Source organism: Fusarium solani, assembly GCF_023522795.1.
Source record: "Fusarium solani strain SB1 chromosome Unknown bctg00000000, whole genome shotgun sequence".
Taxonomy (NCBI): Eukaryota; Fungi; Ascomycota; class Sordariomycetes; order Hypocreales; family Nectriaceae; genus Fusarium; species Fusarium solani.
This window is the reverse complement of record NW_027072157.1, coordinates 5,122,306-5,146,160: the sequence shown is the minus strand read 5'-3', so window position 1 is coordinate 5,146,160 and position 23,855 is coordinate 5,122,306. Positions and strand designations below refer to the sequence as shown.

At 53.4% G+C, this 23,855-nt stretch overlaps 10 protein-coding genes across 10 annotated transcripts; 4 read left to right on the top strand and 6 right to left on the bottom strand.

Moving 5' to 3' along the window:
- Positions 1–132: 132 nt before the first annotated feature.
- On the top strand, positions 133–752 carry MRS44_001628 (uncharacterized protein; the record flags this gene model as incomplete). Its single annotated transcript, XM_046280625.1, has 2 exons — positions 133–300; positions 348–752. The coding sequence occupies 2 exons, from the start codon at positions 133–135 to the stop codon at positions 750–752; spliced, it is 573 nt and encodes a 190-aa protein (XP_046138104.1).
- An 18-nt stretch (positions 753–770) lies between these two features.
- On the top strand, positions 771–1,175 carry MRS44_001627 (uncharacterized protein; the record flags this gene model as incomplete). The annotated part of the gene is made up of 1 exon (XM_046280626.2): positions 771–1,175. The coding sequence occupies one exon, from the start codon at positions 771–773 to the stop codon at positions 1,173–1,175; it is 405 nt and encodes a 134-aa protein (XP_046138105.2).
- A 316-nt stretch (positions 1,176–1,491) lies between these two features.
- On the bottom strand, positions 1,492–3,312 carry MRS44_001626 (uncharacterized protein; the record flags this gene model as incomplete). Its single annotated transcript, XM_046267289.2, has 1 exon — positions 1,492–3,312. The coding sequence occupies one exon, from the start codon at positions 3,310–3,312 to the stop codon at positions 1,492–1,494; it is 1,821 nt and encodes a 606-aa protein (XP_046138106.1).
- Positions 3,313–4,086: 774 nt separating this feature from the next.
- MRS44_001625 (uncharacterized protein) lies at positions 4,087–4,793 on the bottom strand (the record flags this gene model as incomplete). Its single annotated transcript, XM_065623768.1, has 2 exons — positions 4,087–4,581; positions 4,632–4,793. 2 exons carry the CDS (start codon positions 4,791–4,793, stop codon positions 4,087–4,089), a joined length of 657 nt encoding a protein of 218 aa, XP_065480190.1.
- Positions 4,794–6,500: 1,707 nt separating this feature from the next.
- On the bottom strand, positions 6,501–6,972 carry MRS44_001624 (uncharacterized protein; the record flags this gene model as incomplete). Its single annotated transcript, XM_046279313.2, has 2 exons — positions 6,501–6,822; positions 6,887–6,972. 2 exons carry the CDS (start codon positions 6,970–6,972, stop codon positions 6,501–6,503), a joined length of 408 nt encoding a protein of 135 aa, XP_046138108.1.
- An 873-nt stretch (positions 6,973–7,845) lies between these two features.
- On the bottom strand, positions 7,846–8,739 carry MRS44_001623 (uncharacterized protein; the record flags this gene model as incomplete). Its single annotated transcript, XM_046279877.2, has 3 exons — positions 7,846–8,343; positions 8,400–8,428; positions 8,478–8,739. 3 exons carry the CDS (start codon positions 8,737–8,739, stop codon positions 7,846–7,848), a joined length of 789 nt encoding a protein of 262 aa, XP_046138109.2.
- Positions 8,740–11,120: 2,381 nt separating this feature from the next.
- On the bottom strand, positions 11,121–12,147 carry MRS44_001622 (uncharacterized protein; the record flags this gene model as incomplete). The annotated part of the gene is made up of 3 exons (XM_046274851.2): positions 11,121–11,611; positions 11,666–11,915; positions 11,980–12,147. 3 exons carry the CDS (start codon positions 12,145–12,147, stop codon positions 11,121–11,123), a joined length of 909 nt encoding a protein of 302 aa, XP_046138110.2.
- Positions 12,148–12,770: 623 nt separating this feature from the next.
- MRS44_001621 (uncharacterized protein) lies at positions 12,771–14,111 on the bottom strand (the record flags this gene model as incomplete). Its single annotated transcript, XM_065623767.1, has 2 exons — positions 12,771–13,927; positions 13,988–14,111. 2 exons carry the CDS (start codon positions 14,109–14,111, stop codon positions 12,771–12,773), a joined length of 1,281 nt encoding a protein of 426 aa, XP_065480189.1.
- A 1,201-nt stretch (positions 14,112–15,312) lies between these two features.
- On the top strand, positions 15,313–17,925 carry MRS44_001620 (uncharacterized protein; the record flags this gene model as incomplete). The annotated part of the gene is made up of 3 exons (XM_046267291.2): positions 15,313–15,366; positions 15,423–16,515; positions 16,568–17,925. The coding sequence occupies 3 exons, from the start codon at positions 15,313–15,315 to the stop codon at positions 17,923–17,925; spliced, it is 2,505 nt and encodes an 834-aa protein (XP_046138112.1).
- Positions 17,926–18,602: 677 nt separating this feature from the next.
- Positions 18,603–20,507, top strand: MRS44_001619 (uncharacterized protein; the record flags this gene model as incomplete). The annotated part of the gene is made up of 4 exons (XM_046267292.2): positions 18,603–18,673; positions 18,743–19,041; positions 19,095–20,302; positions 20,355–20,507. 4 exons carry the CDS (start codon positions 18,603–18,605, stop codon positions 20,505–20,507), a joined length of 1,731 nt encoding a protein of 576 aa, XP_046138113.1.
- Between the last annotated feature and the right edge of the window lie 3,348 nt (positions 20,508–23,855).

The window sequence follows — 23,855 nt, the reverse complement described above, 5'->3', positions numbered from 1 at the left end:
AAGGCGGGACCTTTTAGAGACACAATAGCTTCTCCGTCCATCCCCTTCTACTCCAAGAACCTCCCCCTGCGCACCGCCGGATCGTCGCGCCCTCGTCTCTCCCTCTCCACGCCCGCTACACGAAAGTCCAGGATGCAGCCCATGCCCGCCCTCGGCGCCCTCGGGCACACATGGACTGCCATGCGAGCCATGGAGTTCATCTCGCTCATCACCATCATCGGTCTCACCTCCAACTTTATCTCTGAGATGGTTGCTGCCGACTATGCTGCCCCGTCGGCCCTGATCGGCACACTGGTTGTGGTAAGTTGAACATATCCTTGAATAAGGGCTAGTAACTGACTCCTCAGTCCTGCATCTCTACCCTCTACATCGCCATCTCTTACATCCTCTACTGGGACGGCATGCTCCCCCTCCTCCTCGCCACAGGCGCCGACCTGTGCCTCCTCATCGCCTGCATCGTCGTGGCCTGCACAGTCGGTAAGCCCGTCAGCTACCTCTCGTGCCCCAAGTTCCCTTCAGACGGCAACACGGCCAACTTTGTCAACTCGCTCTTCCACAACGTCTACCACTCCCAGAGCAACACCTTCCGCTGGGTAGACGCCGACAAGGCCTCGTGCTACCAGATCAAGTCCATCTGGGGCCTTAGCATCGCCCTGTGCGTGCTCTTTGCCTTTTCCGCTATCACCTCTGGATGCTTGTGGAAGCGAACCAAGGGCGCTTCCCGCCCTGCTCCCAAGGACATTGAGGGCTGAAGGTGCGGCCGTGGGGAGATGGGGGAGGTCAAGGCCCCGGCTCGCCCGCTCGGAGGAGCGGCAGTGAGCCGGGCCCGGAGCCTGGGGACGATGGCCATGGCGCAGCCCGAGAAGCGTTTCGACAGCGACTCGTCCGACGCCGAGAGCGCTCGCCAGCCGTGGTTCCCCCCGCCCCCCACGGCGCCCGTTCGCGTGAAGAGGGTGCAGCTGAAGGAGACGCCTAAGCCGGTGGAAGATCTACCGCCTCTGCCTCCGATGCTGCAGGTGCCGTCGTCGCCGAGCTTTGTTGACGACGGACCCCGGAGTCCTCTTCTCGAGAGGGTCAAGTCTGCTCGCAAGACCCTCATGGAACGAGTGGAAGGATGGTGGGATCTGGGTCTGCTAGAAAAGAGGCAGACTCTATTTGGTGGAAAAAGGGTCTAGATGATGAATTGGGTCAGCTCTGGGTTATAATAGATTGGATATGCTTGTTCTTTTTGACTGGGTTTGGGAAACAAATGGTAATGTCTACTGGTTAGATCGGTTTCAACATTATAAAATGAATAAAAAATGGGATGAATTGTTCGGACTTGAGCCCTTCTCACATCCTGAATCCTGATAAATAGAAACACTCACTATGCTAAAGGCTTAAGATTCCTTCGTTGCAACTTGTTCCCTCCCGTCGACGTTCCAGGAAATGACCATCATTATAAACCAAACCTCGTGCCTCTGTTGCCAGGCGAGGCAAATATTCAGGGTATCAAATCAGCAAAACTCCATGTCCCAAAATCCGGAGGCACTTGGCCACATCCCAACTCTCGTCAATCTGATCTCGTTGAGCCCAAACCTTTTCCATGACCTCGAGCGCCTCCCTGGCCGTGCCAAACACATTCAGGGGCCCCATGCGCTCTATCATTGCACGGTACTTGTCCTCGTCCTCGGGCGGTGAGAGACAACCTGCAATGCAGAATGGCCAGACTAGGGTTCTCAGGCAGGTGTTTGTGGGGAGATCCATCAGGAGCGAAGTCATGCGGGAGACGGAGCATCGGATCTCTGGGCAAGAGGGTTGCCAGCCAGAGATGACGACGTGGAGGTAGGTATGTGCAGCTTGCAGCCAGATGATGTTGTTAATGGCGAGGCCAGGAGCTTCCTTGGCCTTGGAGTCGGGCATCTGGGATAGAGGCGCAGGCTCGACCACCCTGCTTAGGATAGGATCGATAGTGGGACTGCAGGATGCAAACTGAGCCTCGAGGGCACTGAGACCAGCCTTGATGGCATCCTCCATGACTTTACCGCGCTGGACAAGCTCGGTCATCGACAGTGAGTTTGCTTTCCTCTGCTCCTTCTTCCAAGCATCGAGGGCGGCAATGTCGCCGATCATCTGGACGACCCAGTTCTGAAGGCCAATGTACTCCTCCATAAAGAGCGAACCAGAGATGCGCATCTCTTCCGGTGAAGTGTGAGATCTGCAGCCGGGAATGACCTGGGCCTGGTACTTTTGTAGACGCGGTGCCTGCTCAAGTGTGATGCTGGACATGACGTCGATGTAGAGGATGTTGGCTGTGAAGAAACGAAGGGCAGCTTGGTTGGTACTGAAGGGTCTGCGTATTCCCATCTCTGGCGGTGGCCAACGATAGCTGTAGAGGGCCTCGATGGTCTCACCCCATTGCTCGGGCTGAGGCAGGATCTGCTGGAACATTGTGAGAGCGGCGTCGAGGTGCATCCTCCAATGGTCCTTGTTGCTGGTGGACACTTCAAATATGAGCATCTGCAGGATGGCCTGGAGGACCAGGAGCTTGTCACGGACGCCGGCGGCAGATGACGTGTGGTTGACAGCGCTCATCTCACGCTGCAGTTCCCGAAGGCCCATCTCGAGCTGGGACTGCAACTGGTGAACCATTCGGTTGGTACACTCCTCGTGTTGCTTCTCGCCATTGGCCATGACGATGCTGAAGAAGTAGGATGTGAGCGAGATGGCTGTGTGCCAAACAGACTTGTTGCTCTGCAGCACGTCGAGGACCCAGCCTCGACCACCGGCAAGAATCGGTGGACGGTAGAAGGGGAAGAGATGGGGAAAGACATAGTCGAGGTAGATCATGATAAAGTGAACTTCGGTGCTCGCTCCAGTAGCGCTGGAGTGGTCCTCTGTGCGAACCGAGAAGTGGCTGTGCCAGGGCATATCTGGAGGCGACGCGCCACTGGTGTTGCTAGAAGCCGGAGTCGAGCCCACGTCGTGGCTAGAGGGAGGATCCGTATCAGAAGCAGCAGACATGGCGACGTCGTGCTCGCCATTCTGGAGGGTGACGTTGCGCGTGCCGGCCTCGAGCATCTCCATGTACTTGCGGTCGCGGCGTTGGCTGGCCTGCTTCTTGACCTGGGCCTTGATCTTCTCGGCCATGGCCTTTTGCTTGGGCCCGCCGTCCATCCAGTCGGGCTTCTCGTCCTCATAGTAGCAGGTGATCTCGAGGGCGCCGCAGCCGTCGCAGACGGGCCTCTTCTCGTCGCACTTTTTGCGGCGCAGGCGACAGGTCCAGCAGCCGGCGTTGGAGCGCACCTTGGCGGACATGAGATGGCGGAACATGATTGCAGCCCGCAAGAGCTCGAGGCGTCAGTTGACTGATTAATTCCTCTTGCTTGTGAGATGATTGAGACGTTGTTGGCAGTTGGACGGGATGATTGAGTGGTCGCAGGGGTGGTTCCTCATTAACCCCATGTTTGAGGATCGACGGCCAAGGACTGAGGCAACTCATTTGTCAGCTCGACCGGACGAGGGTGAGGAAATAAGCCGCACACTAGGGCTAATTGGGAGTGTAATTGTAAGCAGCTACGGCATAGATAACGGACCAAGCATGGTGGTATAGATATTGTCAGACTCACCAAGGGAATGACTCTGTTTGCTTTAAATGTTTTGTACTATTCCATGTATTAAATAAACGTATTAGTTGTGGTGTTGGTCGTTCTGTTGGTCGCGACGGCTGTATACACTGATGCTCTTTTTCTTTCACCCTGTGTAACACCAGCACTCTATTAGCCCCTGACACCAGCCGATGGCGTCCAATCAACGATCTCGCTTGACTCGCCATGCGATAAACTTAATGGAAGCATCCTTACTCTTTCACTCACATTCTCATTCTGATATGTACAGACAACATCACTCAAGCCATTCATATTTGAAATCGCCGAAAATAGAAGGGTATCATGATTAAGCTTAACTGTATCTAGAACACAACGGACGGCCGAGACCACGACAGTCAGATTGTGCAAAGGCGGCGGAAATTGTTGTGACGAGATGATGGAGTTGTAGAGTCGAGCACCAAGTAAATAACTCGATGCACCCGGTTCATTCCTTCTCCCTTTAACCACAGCAGACGGTAGCCTCGCGGGAGGCACTCGTATTCTGACCTCCGCTCAGAGTCTCCCACTGAAAGATAAAGGCACCCAGGTACGCGCCGATAAAGATACAGATGATGAAGTACCCGTTGTAGTACATGGCGAGTAGCATAACAAAGTAAGCGACGGCAAACTGCATCATGTGAAGCAGCGCACGGATAGCCTGCTGCCAGACATTGGGGCGGAACGGAGGCAGAGGAGTAGCACAGGCGACTGGAGAAGCGACCTTGGGGCTGTCGGAACCAGTGGCAGCAGCGGCGGCGGGAGCGGATCCTTCAAACTTGGCGGCATGCTGGCGGAGGAGGAAGCGGTCCCATTCCTTGACGGAGCGGCGGAGGAGCTCGAGGGTCATGACGAGGAGGATGACGCCGATGCAGGAGCCGGCGAACATGCCCTTCGAGGTGATGTGCCAGGTCTCGGCGATGAAGCAGGAGTCGACCGTGTTCCAGTTCCAAAGCATCTGTGATTGTCAGCAGATGACATGTATGAGAAGGGTGCATGTCCACGCACAGAAATCTTGCAGCCGTTGCCCATTCCGTGGTCCATATCCATGGCGGCCGAGGTGGAAGCTGGCATGTCCATAGACATGGTGGCGTGGTCCATGGACATGGTGGCAGTCGCAGTCGCGGACATGCCAGTCATGTGCATGTTGTGATCCATTGAGGACGACATGATGAAGGTGTTTGATTCTTGGTTGATGCTGGTATTGGTGCTGGTAGTTGAAAGTGGGAGGTGATGCTGTCAAGTGTCGACGAGAGAGGAGGGCAGGCCAATAATAAATAGGTAATCACCGCGTCACCAAGATTGTTGGGAACTTTGAATTATCCCGTGCAGGAAGAGTAAAAAGACGGAGAGGAGAGGTAGCTTTATGTATGCAGCCCGTTGATAACCTTTTTTTTTCTTTTCTCTGCGCCCAGGGTCCTCCTGTCACAGCCGACGAACCGTACAATGCGGAATAGAGTAAAAAATCAGCGAATGTGGGCGTGGGATTGTCGTGCCAGTTTCAAAAGACGGACCCAGCTTTGCGTAGATTTGAGCAAGTTTCTACGGGCTGGAGACCGTGGGCTGGTCTGATATCGACAAGATCCTTGTAAAAATGGCTTGTCGTTGAACCCTTGGCTTCACCCTCAAGCCACCTACGGCTGGGGCGTCTGTTAAGTAACACGTCCGTCTTTTACTCTCATGTGCTCTCGGCTCTCGGCCGACTCAATATTGCTCAAACTCCGCTACTGCCCGTTAGTTACCCATGCACCCGTCGCCCGGTGTTTGTCGATCGATCGTGCCGAGACCCAACCCAATGCCTCCATGCGACGGGGCGTGGGGGGAGCACATGGTCATGGTGTCTCGGCCGCTAGCATCGAGTTGCACAGCACATATGCGGGTGGTGGTGATCATGTTACAGTCGAGAACCCCATGTCAAAGTGGCCGCACTCTGTGTGCTGTAGCTAGCTACGTACTCCATAGTGTAGATGCCATGGCCCATCACGTGTGCTACCGAAGGATGGGTACCTACAGAGTGCAGGAGAAAGAAACGTTATTTGGTGCCTGGTGCCATCCGTCAAACATCTGCTCCACTTGGCACGTCGTTTATCCTGACGTCCTTGCTTGCTGGTAGGCAGCCTCTAGAAATTCTTCCAAAAATGTGCACCAAAGAAAATAGTGCGCTGTGTGTATGCGCACTGTTCTAGCCCTAGAGACAGTCTGGACGCGTTGTGCCAGCTGAGCATGCTCTGTCGTATGTTTTCCCAGATCCGCGGAGAAGTGATTCCAGCACCCGCTGCCACCTCATGCTGTAGTGCAAGAAGAGCATACTTTGACAAATATCTAGTCTCATGACAGTTTCTAGAGAGCTCAGTTAAAATCGTGATGTCATTCTTCCACCCGTGTTTATTCGCGTGCCTGAAAAACGCGTCGTCGTGGAAGCGGCGCTATCGTCGAGAGCCTCACTTGACCCCAAAATCCCGTGACCGCACACTCCCATAGCAACGGTCGCACAGTGTCCCAGAAGCTTCAAAAATTACCTTGAAACATTTTTGGGCCTTTATTCTACGTATCTACGGTTATTAAATGAAATCAGATCACGTTCATGCAGAGAAACAATCAAGTGTCGTGGCAGTGTGTTTGATTCTGGCCTAGGCCACTGTGATGACTACCTCGAGTGTGTTGGTTGCTTCCAAGAAAAATCGTTCCGACCTCCCCGACAGATTAAACCACATGAATATCCATATCCCGAAAGACACTTTGTTCAGCTGTCAACCTGCAGGTACCCGAAATCCTTGTTCCAATGATCGTCCCCTTGGTGGACCCGTGATGATGCTGCCAAACTCGTTAGAACCCTTTGTAGTCATATTTCACAGGAGGCAGCATACCTTGGAGGATCTAGTTGGAATCCTTGACAGTGCCAGTGGCAACCTTGTCTCCACCTTCAACAGTAGTGGTGGTCGTCGCCTTGTTGACAGCCTCATCAGCACCAACCTGGTCGGTAGCGCCGGCAGGGAGAGCAGGGAGCGCTTCATCCTGCTCAACGATTACATCGTGCGTGATGTCAATTCGAGGGATAGTGGGAATCCCAGACGAGGTTCCAGGGCGAGACATTCCGGGAAGACCAGCATTAACATGCTCATAGAGAGGGGGGTTCCCAACAGGGACAGGAATGACCCGGCCGCGGGGAGGGGAATAATCAGGCCGGAAACCAGGTCGGCTATTGATTCTTGTTAGCGACATGATTGTCAAGCAAGGCCAGGCCTCGTGGAAATCAAACATACCGGGTCGGGGGGGGCATTCTGATCAGCTCCGTGCCAACGTAGTTGGCCTCAGAGGGCCGCTGCTCCTTGGACAGACCACAACCCATGGTGACGGTTTCAAAGAAAGAATGTAGCTGAAGGAATGTTTGAAATGATTGTAGGTACGTTGTCGCTCGCGTGCGAGGGTGAGGGAAAGAATGTGATTGCGTTAGGGAACGGGAGGGGAAGCGATGTTGTGAAAAGGGTAGGGTTTTTTTCCTGGCCGCGACGCCTGAGAGGAATGGCTATTTGTACTTCTCTGGGGAGCAAACAGAGGATTTACTGATTGCAAAAATCAAAGTGCAGCCAGCCAGGTAGGGGAAATAAAAAAAAAAAAGGGATGCAGATGCAGGTGACAGCGGCAATAGTCCACAAACAGACTGTGCACTTGGAGACTCGAGCTGAACGATGCTTGACTTTTGTTCGATGCTTGAGGAGGTTTGTTGTGATGCACACGAGTGGAAGAAGATGTTGGAAGGGAAAAGAGGATGAGGGTTGCCTGCTCGGTTGCCAGTGATATCTTGGGCGATATGCCAGTGGCATTCGGCACCACCCCTCTGGTCTACAGGCCGTGCTGGGTGCATATGGCTCTAATTTTACACTGTGATGTCGTAAACTGTTTGAAATAAAACTCATGTGCATGATATCTTGCTTGTCAAGCTGTCTATATTTCGTGACAGTTTGATATTCCGTGCATTGGTGACACTGGGGGTGCAAAGGGGAGTCATATGCGTGGAGGGCCAAACTCCAGAGCTAGCGGGCTTCTTTCAGTGCAGCCGTAGGTACCCAGGCTTATTTCGGTGCTATTTGATCTGCCATAATTCCTCTGCGCTGTCTGACCCTTGGGGCATGGTTCAGTATCGAACTACAGTACAACATTTCTCTCCCACGGTCTCCTATTTCAAACCTTTGTTGGTATGTCCTCCTTGGTCTTGATCTTGTTAAGTACTGACGATGTCCTCGCCTTCAGCACAGTCTGTTCCGTCGCGAGCACACCTCTGCACGGCCGTCTCTACGTCCTCCTCGCCGTCCAAGACATCCAGCCATCGACCCTTGACCTTCTCCTCCAAGATCACGGCCACTACCCTCGCAGTCGTCGCACGAGTCGTCATTCCCCGAGCCTTCTTGGTCTGTCCCATGAGCACGCCACCCTCCTCCTTGTCCGTCAGACCTCCAGGGCGCACCGAAACGGCGGTGATCTCGGGTCTCTTCCTTGCTTCCACCACGAGAGCCTCGTCGGAGGCGACCTTGGCCTCGTAGTAGCGGGCCAAGAACGTCTCGTTGATCTTGTTCCAGCCTGCCCAGTCCTCAGGGGTCCACCAAGGAGCTTGGGAGCGACGGGCGCCAAGGTACGAGATCTCGATGAAGTGGCTGATGGTAGAGACCGCAACCGAGGCTTTGATGAAGGCAATTGCAGCGTCACGGTCGATTCGGAGGACCTGGGGACTTGTCAGCTAACCAGGACTCTTGAAAGATCAAGGCAAGTTAAGCCTACTCTATCCTGACTACCCTTGTCGCCAGCTCCTATTGACCATTTAGCAGACGATTCTACGCAACAAGTATAGAAACCTACCCGCAGTCCAAACCACCGAGTCCGGCTTCACCTCCTCAAGGATCTTGGCAGCCTTCTCCTGGCCGTCAACCTGCTCCAGATCATGAACGACGACATGGTGCTTCCCCGGCAGACCCTCGAAAGCCTTCTTCAAGTCCTCGACCTGCTCCTCAGCACGGATGAGACTCGTCACAGTCCAAGACTTCTTTAGAAGAATGTCTGTGACAAGTCTTCCAATCTTTCCATTACCTCCGAGAACAAGGACGTGGCGGTTGGGAGACATTGTGGCGTTCGTGGTTACTTGGTTCAATATCAAACTTTGAAAATGGAGACGGGGAATCATCAAGATATATATAAGTGAGTCAACCTCGGACCTCGGACTTCTTAACTATCCATGACGCGGACTAGGGCTGGGGAAATCTCCACTCTTGGTCTCAGATCACCCTTGAACGGCCGCAGCCATCACAAGTTTACTTGCTAACGAAACATGAGAAGACAGGAGTTTAGGCCCTTAATACTCTCCGAATACGAAAACTCGCCCCACTGCCACTATTGCACCGTCCATTGGCTCTCCGCCCACCACCTAGGAGCCCCATACGAAGTGTCTATATATTGCGGGACCCCGGAATGACGCCTTCGCTGCCCCAAGTGGCACCTACTGGCATTGTAGTCTCTTTGCTGTTGTCCACTTTCTCCATGATGCCCACTGGAGCGACGGCGACTGGAGCGCTTCTTCTTCTTCTTCTTCTTCTTGCGCTGGGGCATGGGCTCGGGCATGCTGAAGCAGCAGCCCATGTTGGTGGTCTGTCTCGCTCCCTCTCCTAGTCGGATAGTTGAGTTGGCTGTTTTCAGGTGTTTGGTGGTGGTCTGGCAATGGTATAAGACAGGTTAGAATGGGGGCCTTTTGTAATGGAGAGGATATGGACCGGACAGCAAATCACTCTTCCATACGGTGGTGCCGACACGTTAGCTCAGCAGCTAGACTTTCAAAAATGACTCTTCCTTGGGCCTTGTCACGATCTGGGAAGCAGTGGTTTTCAAACGTGATTGTGCGCAGAATTCATTGTGTCTCTTTATCATACGTAAGCCACCCCCTATTCTGTGGTTGCAGTTTTGGTCCTCCCCCAATATCCACCACGTTAATATCCCTCCGTATTATCTGAATCAGAAACCTCTCCTGGTGTTATTCTGTAAAAATTGCGCAAGTCATCCACCGCGTGTTCCTTTTTCTGGCCACCTGACCGAGTTCCATGTCCCAATCACCTCAGGGGGCGTACGGTGGAGGTACAGAAGGAGAGAGGGCCTCCCTTTCGTCTCGTCCGGGGCATATACACGGAGGCTCTGGTCTTCGCCTTGGTTGTTGTGTCATTCTCGGTCCGTTGGCTCGGTTCAGTGAACCATGTCTCTGTGACAAGGCTTGGCCATTCCGGCTGCTTCGGTCTACCTCAGCGATGGGCGCGAGAATCTGCATCGACGGGATTTCAACGATAGCGTATCGAGCATCACGTCCCTTGAAAAGTGTCAGCTTCTTATTCGTGGATCGAGTGTAGCAAGGTCGGTCGTGGAACTCACTGCTCTGAGGGCTTGTTGCTCGGGTGTCCGGCTAGAACTTGAATGTTAGTAAATGCTAAGACAAATGAAACTATTGTTCAGACACCATAATAGACGTCTCGTCAATTGGTTGAGCGTGAGCAACGATGGTGACGCAAGAACTTACGTTGGTTGGTGCCGCCATCTGTTCCCAAGGTGTCTTCCATCAGCAATGGACAAGGGAGAAGAATGACTTTGTCGACGGTGATTTTCTTCATGTCGATGGTTAGTGCCAAGGAGGACAGGATGATCATCGCAGCAACAGGGCGAGCAAGAGGACGAAGAACCGCTCGAACAGCAACAGCTCGAGCAAGCCGAACAAGCGTCCGAATCCTTGTCATGGCGCCCTAGTGGATGAGAGAGCATGCAGCCCATGGTAAAAGACTGGATAGATGCTGCTTTCCGGTCGAGATGTCCTGCAAGTGCGTAGCCGTGATGATTTCTGGGGTTTGAGGTTTGACGATATGCAAGTCTGGTTGGTGTGTGCCGTAGAGAAGAGAAGATCAAACGACGGCTGCCAGTGCCCGCCACGAACGAGTTTTAATATCCGAAATTGGTCAGTCACTGAGATACTCCAAAGGCTTCCATTAGGGTTCTGTAGTTTTCAAACCGTGTGAATTGCATAGGTGGTATTGAACCCTACCTTTGTTCCTTTCAAACGCTTTTGCGTTTTGGGCCTGCCTCGTGAGCGTCTAGACAAACGACTACGTCTTTTACCTCTTTGACTAATAAGCCGTGCACTAGTTAATAGGGATTATTTGTTCTGGTAATCACCAGAAATATCTGGCAGTGATCAGGCGTCTCTCAATTTCTTTGTACAAGTTCACTCTTGTGAGTATTAAAGTACAGTCACTGTTGGTAATGAGCACGCTTTCCTTGTCAGCCAAAGATAGCGTCAGGCACAGGAGCAAAGAACATGATTTTTTTTGGCACAATAATGTCATTGAAACATAGGTAGATGTTGCTTGTCTTGATATAGATAGCCATAGAAGGCTGTCAGGTATAATTCCCATTGACCGACTACCCCATCAACGCCATGAATAAAATGCAGTACATGCTAGATGACACTCAAACTCAAGCACTGTCCTTCTCAGCCCCGGCAGGCAGCCCCCTCAAAGCATAAAGTTCCTGAGGCTTGCCCTGCGAGTCACAGCTCGCAAACTTCCACCAGGTACCATACCACGAGCCGGCAATGTTGGTCAGACCCCATGTCACAGGCGCAGGCATTGGGGGCCAGTTCGCCCACATGCCCTCCTCGGCGGTGCGGTCGAGGTTGAGCAGGAAGAAGGGCACCACATCGAGCATGCCGGCCTTGGTCACGGTTTTCTTGCCCCACGTCTTGAAGGTCAGGCTGGCGGCCTGGCCCTCGGGGGTGTCATCGTTGGGGGCCTTGGGATGGTTGGATAGGGCGGCGATTGTGGAGATTTCGCTGTGGAAGTGATGCTCAAAGTTGACCTTGAAGGCATCCATGAGACGGATCACCTCGGCTGCATCGAGGTCGACGGGGTGGGAGGAGAGATCGGTAAGGTAGGTGTTGAACTCGGCGAGGGGAGCGAGGAACGACTCTGGGAGGGCATGTGTTAGTGGGAGAGTGTCAATGGTGGATCAAATGGCTATACCGTGCTCCTCGTGCGTCTCAGTCCACACAGCTTCGTCCCCAAGCAGGTCCTTCACCTTGGGGAACAAATTCTCCTCCTCGTCGTCATGATGGGACTTGACAAAACGGAACCAGGTCTGAGAGTATCCGATAAAGTCGGCCTTGTCGGCGTCCTTGACATGAGGGGCCTGGAGGTAGATGGAGTTGAAGCCACGGATGATGGCATTGTGGAGAAGAGCCATGTGAGTGGCGCCCGTCGTAAAGAGATCCGTCTGCAGTTCATAAAAAGTCAGCTACATGAGCAATGGGGATGGGTAGTGGGTATCAGCTGCTGACCTTCTTGGTCTCGTACTGCGGCGTCACAACGAGCTTCATGGGCCCATCAGCCCATTGCTTGGTCGGCGCGGTAGACATCCTGGTGTATGGCGAATTACTGAGGAATATGGCTATGCCTGCAAAGAGCACTTGTGCAGCGAGAAAGAGGAGGATACGCTGACCGGGCATGGCTAGATATAGAAGGGGAAAAAGAAAGAAGGGAGGGAAAAGCACGAGGGGCACGCAAACAGATTGGCGAGGAAATGGTTCGTCCAAAGTCACAAGGATCAGCTTCTGGTCTGGTTCCGTGGCTGATCTGGTCTCACTCTTCAAGTGGTTCGATAGCTCGTCATGCTATGCTAATAAGTTATGGTGCAAGCTCCAGGAGCTGGTGTGGGTGTGTGGGACAAGGAGAAGAGCTGATTAAAGGGGAGCTGATGATTGGCCGTGGCCGAGACATTCTGGGGCAGGGAGGGATCCCGAGCCGGGCCAACTTGAAGCCCGGGGCCGACGAGTCTCGGACTTCGGACGTGGGGCCGGCCGGGGTAGTTCATGAGAGTACGGATATATATCAAGAAGAACAGCAGAGTAGTTTCAAGAATATAAACATTGAAGATTAAGGTATTGCAACGAAATAAAGAGAAATGGTACGGATTCTAAGCACCTCCCCGCCAGTCTTACACCTGTCTAGGTATTTCCCAATCCTGTCTCAGGCTTTTTTCCCCACAGCAACGCCATCCAACACCGATGATAATGTACATGGGATATCCATTCTATATACAGCCAGATATTTTTCCAGATTCACCAACAGCTCAGGCAAATGCACCAACTAGGGCCATCAATATGGCACCAGCGCACACCGAGAGATAGGCGTGAAGTCGCTTCTTGCCCTTGAGAATCTTGTAGCTCTTTTCTGACAGAAAGTCTTCTGCCAGCAGCTGGACCAGACCGGCATACAGCAAAAGTCCTGATGAGATCGCATTCATGAATCCGACCACGAGAAGACCTCCCGCGCTCTTGGGGTCATACATGCGATGCACGATGAGCCCGATAGCCTGTCCAATAGGCGTTGTGGTGCCGTATGCCAGCACCATCAGCCATGGCCGGATGGATTTTCGAGGGAACTGAATCGCCGCGATACGGCTGCCAAGGGCAAGACCCTCAAACGTCTGGTGGAAGCTGATAGCGACCAAAAAGACGACAAAGGCCGGCCCAGTAGCCACGGAGATGGCCATGCCAATAAAGACACTGTGAAACAAAATTCCAGCCTCAAGTAAAAGACATTGCAACATCTTTCGCTGCTGTTCCTCGGGAGACTGTGGTCCAGGCGACATTGGTGTCATTGGGGTCATGGGTGTTAGAGGTTCGACGTCCGCATTACTCGGCTTGAGCGATGCATATTGCCCATTCCGCTGCCTCGTGTTGCTTGATGAGCCTGCAAGTTCATCCATTTCGAGCTCCAAATCCGAGTCATTGTCGTTAAAGTCGTCTGTGAGCTTTCTCGACTCCTCACCAACGGGAGTCGAGTCTGGTAGGGGCGACACGCCAGCGACCAGCCCCTGAGTCTCCATATCCTCCAGGTGAATATCCGGAGGTCTAGGACCCGTCCTCCTCTCGGATAATCCAGCCGTATCGACCATGGGCAGCTCGCTCTCGGGTTCGTCGTCCGAGTCAAAGTAGTTATGATTATGAGAATGGGAGTGACCAGCTCCTCGGGCAGTAAGATACGACTCGACTCCGACGACGATGATGGCGGAAACCATGGCCACAAGGCCCGGTAGTGGTGTATACCCTTTACTAAAGAAGTAGGGGAGGCATGGATCGGTCATGGATTCGAACGCGGTCGGGAGGAGGTGGACAAAGGCCGTTGCCAGCAGAACACCAGTTCCAATGTGCTGACAGTAAAAGATGACAGATTTTTGTCGACGGCCGCGCATCGTTCGTCGCGATAGTAGAGGGAATCCGCATGCTTCCTAATGTCAGCAAGTTGTCATGGTCGTCAATCATAAACTCGACCTACCCAGCGTACTGAGGGCCAGAATAAGGATCAGTGCAAACACATGCGCCGACGTATCATAGGAACCCTTGGTCCTCGAACCGCACTTGGGCTTCTCGCCATCCTCTTTGCGTCGCCTGAGCTCGGCGAGGATCATGTCCGTGGGGATTGAAGCCCATGACTCTCCTAAGACAGGCGGACGCCAGTCAGTAAAGGGGGAACCAGAACCAATTCTAGGGGAATCATAACCATACCTCGAGGCGCCTCCGAATGGGCGCTCATTTTTCAACCTAGACTGCCAGGGTTTCCCTCTATGTGTTCAATGTTTTGGGCGATCTCATGGCGGAGAGGACACGATTACATGGAGCCGATACGTATCCGTCTGTGGTGTGCAAGTTTTGTTGCGTCACTGCTCGGACGCGCATGTTTGGAGTTTGTTTGAGAGCTCCACGGGGCGCATAATCCTCGGCAGATGCCGGAACGGGCACGTTTGCAAGGGGCTGCGCCAGAGAACCTTGACGGGCTAACAATAACGGTTCAATAGGCTGGATGTTGGGTGGCCCTTCCATCTAAATATCATGAAGTTTTGTTCAATTCTGAGCTCCTCATGGCAACGGGCTTGCGCAGGTGATGACGCTATTTCTCTAGTGCTCAGGCACTGCAGCTGTCATGGCGATCCATCAGGGGTCCCTGAAGGCCTCCACCAAGATGGTTCCATACAGCTTCAAGCACGTGAACCTTGAATCAAGGAACAGGCATCCCCTCAATTGTCCCAGTTTAGCTCTCTGGGTCTTGCACACTTGCCGGCTAAACCAACCGACGCGTCGGCCCCGGAAACCAATGTGACTCCGTGTGGAGGATCATGACAAGAGCGGTCGGACTTGGCGAGGGGTTGCTTGTCGGCTAAACACCTGTCAACGGGCAAGCCGCGTGTGAACCCCGGAAAAGCTCCGGACCGGTGTCACTAGCTCGGGCTACTCTTGCCTCAGCCAAGGAAGAACGTCGGCTGAACAAAATATCCGCGCTCTAATTGCCCAACACCACGGCCCCATGCATCGTAGGCACCCCAGCCCGGGTCGGCAGGCTTCCCCAGTGGTACATGATCCATTGCGGTGCTACACACCAAAAGCCATGTATCATGCTTCCTCCCACGATCCGCAGAAATGCGGGTACTGCGTGGCCACATGAGGTCAACTTCGGGTGAATTGCGGACGAGTTGATCGTGTCGACTGAGCTATGGCTAGGGAAGCTGCGCTTGGTGTTGAGAGGATGGGCACTTAAAGAGCCCTCCTTCCCCCGAGATGCGGACTCTTGTTCCTTTGTTCTTCAAGCTTCAGGATCTCATTGTATAGTTCAATATGGCCTCCGTTGACATTCCGGCGATCCTCTCTACCCTCACTCTTGAGGAGAAGGTTTGTTACCCTTTCTTTACTCTGTGACCTGAGTTGGGAACTAATGTTTTCTGTAGGTCTCCCTTCTTGCTGGCAAGAACCTCTGGGAGACTGTTCCCGTTCCATCCAAGGGCGTCCCCAATGTCAAGGTTTCAGATGGACCCAACGGCGCTCGAGGAGCTTCCTTTGCCGGAGGCACCACCGCTGCCTGCTTCCCTGCCGCCTGTCTCATGGCCTCTACCTTCGATGTGAAGTTGGCAAAGAGAATCGGCTCTGCCCTGGCCGAGGAGACCCAGTCCAAGGGTGCTCGATGTCTCCTTGCTCCTACCATGTGTCTTCACCGCCACCCTCTTGGTGGCCGCAACTTCGAGTCCTTCTCCGAGGACCCTCTCCTTACTGGCAAGATGGCTGCCCGAGTTGTCGAGGGACTTCAGGACAAGGGTGTCTCTGCCACCATCAAGCATTTCGCCGTCAACGAGCAGGAGACTGACCGATTGACCGTGGACGAGACTGTTAGCGAGCGAGCTCTGCGCGAGCTCTACCTCAGGCCTTTCGAGATCGCGGTCAAGGAGGCTAACCCATGGGCTGTTATGACCGCTTACAACAAGGTCAACGGACACCACGCCGACTGTCACCCTTTCACATTGAAGAAGGTGCTCCGAGGTGATTGGGGATGGAACGGTCTCGTCATGAGCGACTGGGGTGGCACCAACTCGACTCCCGACTCTCTTGAGGCTGGTCTGGACCTTGAGATGCCTGGTCCTACCCGATGGAGGAAACCCGAGGACGTCATCGCCGCCATCAAGGAGGGCAAGACATCCGAGAAGACTATTGACGAGCGAGCCACAAACGTTCTCAGATTCCTCGAGCGCCTCGGATGCTTCAAGGACCCCTCCATCCCCGACGAGAAGGCCATCAACAAGCCCGAGCATCAGGCCCTGATCCGGGAGGCAGGCTCCAAGGGTATCGTCCTCCTCAAGAACCAGGACCAGATCCTACCCCTGTCCAAGGAGAAGGTCAAGGGCAAGAAGATTGCCTTGCTTGGACACGCCAAGATTGGTCTGGCCCACGGAGGTGGCAGCGCTTCTGTTAGCGCTCACTACAAGGTTACACCTTGGGATGCTCTGCACGAGGCTCTCGGTGACAGCGTTGAGTTCTCATACGCCAAGGGTAAGTTGCTTAAGAGTTCGAGGTTTGAAGTTTGAAGTACTAATGTTCACAGGCGCTCACACATTCCGCACTCTCCCTGCCATTGCCGAAAATGTCGTCGGCCTTGATGGCAAGCCCGGCTTCACTTTCAAGTACTACGAGCCCGGTAGCTCTGAGGCTATCGAGACCCGACATGGCCACGCCGACTCAGAGGTCTCAGCCCTCGGTAGCTTCGGATTCCTCAACAAGGATGTCTCGCTTGAAGGCGTCTTCACTCCCCAGGAGACAGCTCAGTACTACTTTACTTGTTCTGGTCTCGGACCAAGCAAGCTTATTATCGATGACAAGGTCGTGTACGAGCAGACCGAGAACTGTACCGATGCCATGGGCTTCCTCTTTGGCGGCGTCGCTGCCCCTGAGTTCAAGGTTGCTCTCGAGGCCGGCCGTCAATACAAGCTGCTTCTGCGTACCTCGCCCCCAGCTGCCAACGACCGCGAGGATCTCGGTATCCTCGAGGGACTCTGTGGTCTCCGAGTTGGATCCATGTCCGCGACGGAGCACGACCGTGACCTTGTCTCGGAAGCCGTCGAGGTGGCCAAGAATGCTGATTATGCCGTTATCTTCACTGGTCATGAGCCCTTCTGGGAGACTGAGGGTCAGGACCAGGTTAGCTTTAACCTTCCTAAGGATGGTAGCCAGGATCGCCTCATCTCTGCCGTCGCGGCTGCCAACCCCAAGACTGTCGTTGTCAACTCGACCGGTGTTGCGATTGCCATGCCTTGGCTGAACGAGATTCAGGGTTTCCTCCAGACCTGGTATCCTGGCCAGGAGTGCGGTAACTCGATTGCGGATGTCTTGACTGGTGCTCAAACCCCTGAGGGCCACCTCACCTGCACATTCCCCAAGAAGATCGAGGACTGCCCCGCGTACGGCAACTTCCCTGGAGAGTACGACAACGGCAAGCTCAAGGTCACATATAAAGAGGGTGTCTTTGTCGGCTACCGCCACTTTGACCGTCTGCCTGCCGACAAGGTCAACTTCCCCTTCGGCTTCGGTCTCTCGTATACCACTTTCGACTTCTCTGGCCTGGAGGTCAAGGAGTCCGGCGATGGTTACACTGCCAGCCTGAAGGTGTCCAACACTGGTGACGTGGTTGGAGCCATCGCCGTCCAGGTCTACGTCGGTGCCGCCCAGACCGCTGAGGAGAACCCCGTGAAGCAGCTTGTTGCCTTTGAGAAGGTGACTGTCAAGCCTGGCGAGACAGCTTCGGTTGAGGTGCCCGTCCGCACACGAGACTTTGGCTTCTTTGACGAGGCGAAGCAGAAGTGGGTTGTCAAGGGTGGAGATTACAAGTTTTCGATTGGAAAGTCGGCGCGTGATATTGTGTTGGAGTCGACAGTGGCTGTCAAGGAGCAGTCGTTTGACCTTTAGAGCTGTGTTGTTTGAGTATGTTGAGCGTCATGACAATAAATAAATGAATCTAGACTACTGCTGTGTCTTGAACATGAACGTGTTTTGTGATACTTCTTTCTTGTTGGGATAAAGAGTAGTAAGCATAGTAAAGAGTCTGGTTTCCACCATAAGCAAACTGGGTACAGTCATGCAACGCTAGGATCAAATTGATTGTTCGTCACATTCCTCGTATCCCTTACAATGACATTGTTCCAACCTTGATACGCAATACCCTTCCTTACACCTAAAAAAAGTGACATGCAACTCAAGCACAGGAAGCCTGCTTTTTTCAATGTCACACGTTTAACAACGTGAGAGTGAGATGATGGAAGCAAAAGGAAGCTTAAAGATATAAGACGATGCTTCCATTCTTACCCTGCACAACCGATCAAGGTTGCGATTTCAGCCTCGTAAAGACAGCTGCGGGGCACAAGCCAGCTCCAGCCAATGGGCAGCTCCCTGCGGGGTCAAGCATCGAATGAGCTAGAAGTCAGCTCTGGCCCTCTTCTTTCCCCACCAACCCGACCCAACTTAGATCGCCTGGGGCGACGACCACATCTCCTCATAACTTGGACCCTCAAATACTGCAGACTCTACTTGGCTGCTCCCTCATCTGAACTCGTGATCCTCAGATTCTGAAGACAAACACCCAAGAAATGGCTTCCGCGGACGAGCTCAAGGCTCTGGGCAACAAGGCAATCGCCGAGAAGAACTTTGACGAGGCTGTGTAGGTTACCAACCAACAAGGTCCCTCCGAGACATCCATGGGAAAAAAGAGCTGACCATGATTTGATAGCGCCAAGTTCACCGAGGCTATTGCCATTCAGCCCGACAACCACATCCTCTACAGCAACCGATCTGCCGCCTACGCTTCCAAGAAGGATTGGGACAATGCGCTGAAGGACGCCGAGAAGACCACCGAGATCAAGCCCGACTGGGCCAAGGGTTGGGGCCGTAAGGGTGCTGCTCTGCACGGACAGGGCGATCTGCTGGCTGCCAACGATGCCTACGAGGAGGGTCTGAAGCATGATGCCAACAATGCTCAGCTCAAGAATGGTCTGGCCTCGGTCAAGAAGGCTATGGAGGCCGAAGTCGGTACGTGGTAATCCTTGTTCGAAACCCCAGATTCGAGAACTGACAGATTACAGGCGGCCCCCAGGACCCCAGCGGAGGACTCGGTCAGATGTTTAACGACCCCAACATGATCCAGAAGCTGGCCTCAAACCCCAAGACCAGTGGCTTCCTTGCCGACCCCGCCTTCATGGCGAAGCTGCAGTCGATTAAGAACAACCCTGAGAACGCATCCGAGATCTTCAGCGACCCCCGATTGTTGACCGTTATGGGCGTGTTGATGGGTGTTGATCTGCAGATGAGCGAGCGCGAGGTCGACCCCAACCAGCAGGACTCACCTATGCCTGATGCGCCACCCGCCCCTAAGCAGCCCGAGCCCAAGAAGGCCCCGGAGCCCGAGCCCGAACCCGAGCTGGATGAGGAGGCTCTGGAGAAGAAGAAGGCTAAGGAGGAGGCCGACAAGGAGAAGGCCCTCGGAACTGAGAACTATAAGAAGCGCAACTTTGACGAGGCCATTGCGCACTACAGCAAGGCTTGGGAGCTCTACAAGGACATCACCTACCTCAACAACCTTGGAGCTGCCTACTTTGAGAAGGGAGACTACGACAAGTGTATCGAGGCCTGCACCAAGGCCATCGAGGAGGGCCGTGAGATTTACGCCGACTTCAAGCTCATCGCCAAGAGTTATGCTCGTATCGGTACGGCCTACGACCGCAAGGGTGATCTGGAGCTTGCCGTGGAGAACTACAACCGATCACTGACGGAGCACCGAACTCCCGATGTCCTGAACAAGCTCCGAGCTGCCGAGCGTGCCAAGGTCGAGGCTGACCGCGTGGCCTACATCGACCCCGCCAAGGCCGAGGAGGCTCGTGAGGAGGGTAACAAGAAGTTCAAGGAGATGGACTTCCCCGGTGCCGTTGCTGCCTACACCGAGATGGTGAAGCGAGCTCCCGAGGACCCCCGTGGCTACAGCAACCGAGCTGCGGCTTTCATCAAGCTCTTTGAGTTCCCCAGCGCCCTCGAGGACTGCGATGCTGCCATCAAGAAGGATCCCAAGTTTATCCGGGCTTACATCCGCAAGGCCCAGGCCTACTTTGGCATGCGCAAGTACTCGGAGTGTGTGGATGCCTGCGGTGAGGCCCAGCAGGTCGACCAGGAGCACCACGCTGGTGCCAATGCTCGAGAGATTGAGCAGCAGCAGCAGAAGGCGTTCTCAGCCATGTACTCTGCCCGCGACAACGAGACTGAGGAGCAGACCCGTGAGCGTCTGATGAAGGATCCCGATGTAAGACTTACCCCTGACGAGAGATGAGTGAACTGAGTACTGACGTATCTAGATCATGGGCATCATGCAGGACCCCGTGATGCAGTCGATTCTGCAACAGGCTCAGTCTGATCCTGCGGCACTCCAGGAGCACATGAGAAACCCTGGCGTGCGGTCCAAGATTCAGAAGCTGATTGCAGCGGGTGTTATTCGTGTTGGACGGTAAATGAAGGAAGGGATCAGGGGTGACGATGATGATTGGTGACACTGGGGAAGCTTGCTTTTTCCGCGGGAGAGAGCAAGTCTTCCCCAGAGTCTTGACCACGAGGGAAGCGGACCAGGAAGCATGCGTGATTACGGAGTTTGTCGAAACTTGCAAACAGACATGACATGACAGGATGGATGGATGGGATGGATGGATAAGCTTGGCGTGTGCATAACATAATACGGAGTTGGCATTCGGAATGGTTGCTAATGAATGAGAAATGAGACTCGTTTAAGCCAACTTTGAATACGTAGTTTGCTGGTGTTGCAATGTGAGGTGAGGTGAGATGACAGGTGAGAAATGACATGTTCATTCTCGAGGGAACAGATTGGGTGGTTGGGTTTGGAGTCGAGGGCCTGGAACGAACCATTCCATCTCCATCGGCCGGCCACATGGCTTTTTACGAACAGGCGTTCTCCGCTCGACGGGAAGTGAGATGAGAAGCCCTACGGGAATGACGAGCGTGTGCTGTAGGCTGCGTCTAAACCTCTACTAGTGGTTAGTGTCTCCAGTTGTCGCGTGGTTATGATCTGAGAGTGCCAGAAGAAATTCCGAGGGCAGAGCAAGACGCCGAGCGCACACGACGGGCCGGCCGAAGCCTCTCCCGAGCGCCGCGCCGGCCACCGCCGTTAACGACCGAGTCGACGACCAATGCCATAAGTGCTTATGGGCTGGCCAACAACAAAATGACTCCTGAAGAAAAAAACAAGAAACAACAAGTTAATCAAACCTGGGGAGGGGGAACGACACGTGGAGGGCACGAGGGTGATGCAGGGGGTTTGGTCGGCAAGAGGAGTAAAAACGTGGGAGACACGTTTGATCACGATGGGCATCAAAGAAGAGGGGGGGTAAGAGAAAAAAACAACAAAAATCGCACTAGCAAAGTATATTGTATGAGAGAAAAAGTGACGAAAAGAGAGATATCGTCAGATGCGAGACGAGAAGCATGACGAGAACTGAGATGGACCCACGACGGTGACAAAAAGAAAAACTGGGGGTGTATTATACGCTGTAAAAAGAAAGGATGAGCAAAAACGGCGCTCGGAAATGGTGCGACGTTGAAGATTCGTTAGCCGCCTGCATGAGAGAGAAAAAAAAACCGTCTTGCATGATGAGAGGCGCGGAACGGAAAAGAAAGCATCAAAAAAAAAAGAAACGGTAAAGAAGCCAAGACTTTTCGGCTCGGCAACACTCCAAGAAATTTGTCTTGAATATGGTCAAAAGGAGGCTAAACGAGTCAGAGGATAAAAGTTTGTCAGGGGTATCAGAAACGACCGACAAGTTTTAGTCTGATTACCTTTAGTTTCATCATTTTCACCGTAGAAACCGAGATGTGATTGATGTTGGTGATGCTTCACTATGAATGACTCTAGAGGGGTCAAAGAGAGACCCTCACTTCCCAATCAAGTCTTGATTGCTTTTCAAAAAACATCCACAATCTTCCTCCACTTTCCGAAACAAGCCACCCGTCAACCCTCAAACCCCATAATGATTTCTTTTTCATCTCATTTTTTTTCTCTCTTCATCTCGATGATGTTGTTCGCCCACGAGGTGGATGCTGTCGTCGGTCCGGCGACTAGGTAGCCGACCCGCGGCCTCGTGGTGGCGGTGGACTAGTCCTTTTTTCTCTCTGCTTCTTTTCTTCTTTCAAGGCACCTCTCGACTGATTTGGATGCAAGACTCTTTGACAATGAATGGATTGGCTGAGAATAACTTGTGCATGACAAGCAAATGCTGTATTCGTATCCATTGAGTGGACAAGTTGGTTGTGCCTGGTCCTTGCATCTTCTCTCCAGCTGACTGCAAGAGGCGAGATCCTCTGCCGACGACTCCTCAAAAGTCAAAGACTCGCTGCGAATAAGAAGCAAAAGAAAGTCATTGTGACACATTAACTCTCTTTTACTTGACTTTCTTCAGTTTCGCCATGGCCAATGCATCTGTCAATGGTAGGTTGTCAGAGACCCGGCCCGAAGGCAAGGATACCCGAGGGGGGCATGGGGCTCAAAAGTGTGCATTGATTATCACCAGGGGCTATTGATTTGTGCTGTTTTGAGCAGGCGAATGTAACCGTGATTGTGAGATTTGATGCAGATAGAGACGGCCAGTAGCCCAATTCATGGGGAAAGACGGCGATTTCGACTCGTCACAAACAAAAAAGAAAGCGTGGTATCATGACTGCAGCACCGACTATCGGCAAAAGGAAACAATAGCTGCGTGGTGTTGCCATTGACATGACTCTGCTCGTATGTGATTTGACATTGGCTCTGAGGTGCGTCCGAGAGGATTTCCCCTCCTGTTGCAGTCAGCGAGTAATAACATTAAGCCACCAATTCACTTTCTCATCTCTCTTCTCTTTGCCTTTGCCGTTGTCGTCATCTTGGAGGCCCGTCTGTCCATGAGGCTCTCCTCTCACCCCCGGTGGCTGCAGAGTTGTTGGCCTAGACGCCAGGGGTCTTCTTTCTCGGAACAGGGCTACCAACCCCGGACGCCGCCGTCGACGCCACCCCATGCTCTCCGTCGCCTGCCGGTAGGTCCTGTCCTGTCCTTCTTCAAGGTCTGAAAGTGGAATTCGGAGTACAGGCGACTGGATATGCCGCAATCTAAGTCTTGGCAACCTCTGCTCGCCGATATGTAGCCAAAGACGGAGGTGGGACACCGAGTCAGGGGGCCATCTCGTTCGCCCCTGGCTCTCTATGCCAGATGATGTCCGTTTGTACGCACAGCTATCTCAGGCACCGATACCTTGGATCGTGATTGATGAAAAGTGAGAGGTCAAAGTTCCTCTTTGCCCCCGCGAGCTCTGCGTGTTGCGTCTCATCCGGTGCGGGCAATCCCACAACCATTACCACTACCCGAACAGACTGCCGGGCGAGTGATAGACCGCCTGTGTGTCTCTGGGGGTTACATGGTAAAAGGTGCAAAATGCCAGCCGCTTAATATCAGGAAGCGCCCAACGGTTCCGTAACGGTGTTGGAGCCGTGGGGTAGAACGGAACGAAACCCTTGACTTTCTTGACTCGGATTCCCAGCACGCCAAGCAAAAATACGCGGCTATTGGAACTTGTCCCTGGGTTGTTTTAAAAGCCTGAAGAGTTTTTAGTCCACTGCGGGAATGTCAACGTTGGTCGTTAGCTTGATCAACTGCCCCTTGTCCAAGGACAATGGGGTCTGACAGCCAACTGAGAGGGCAGCGATCTGGGAATGTATTCCGCACACGGACGACAGGATATCCGTATTTCATCTCATAGCCGACATTGCGATGCCGTCAACATGTAAATCTCAAATCTCAGCGTTCAAGGATTGAGCCGGC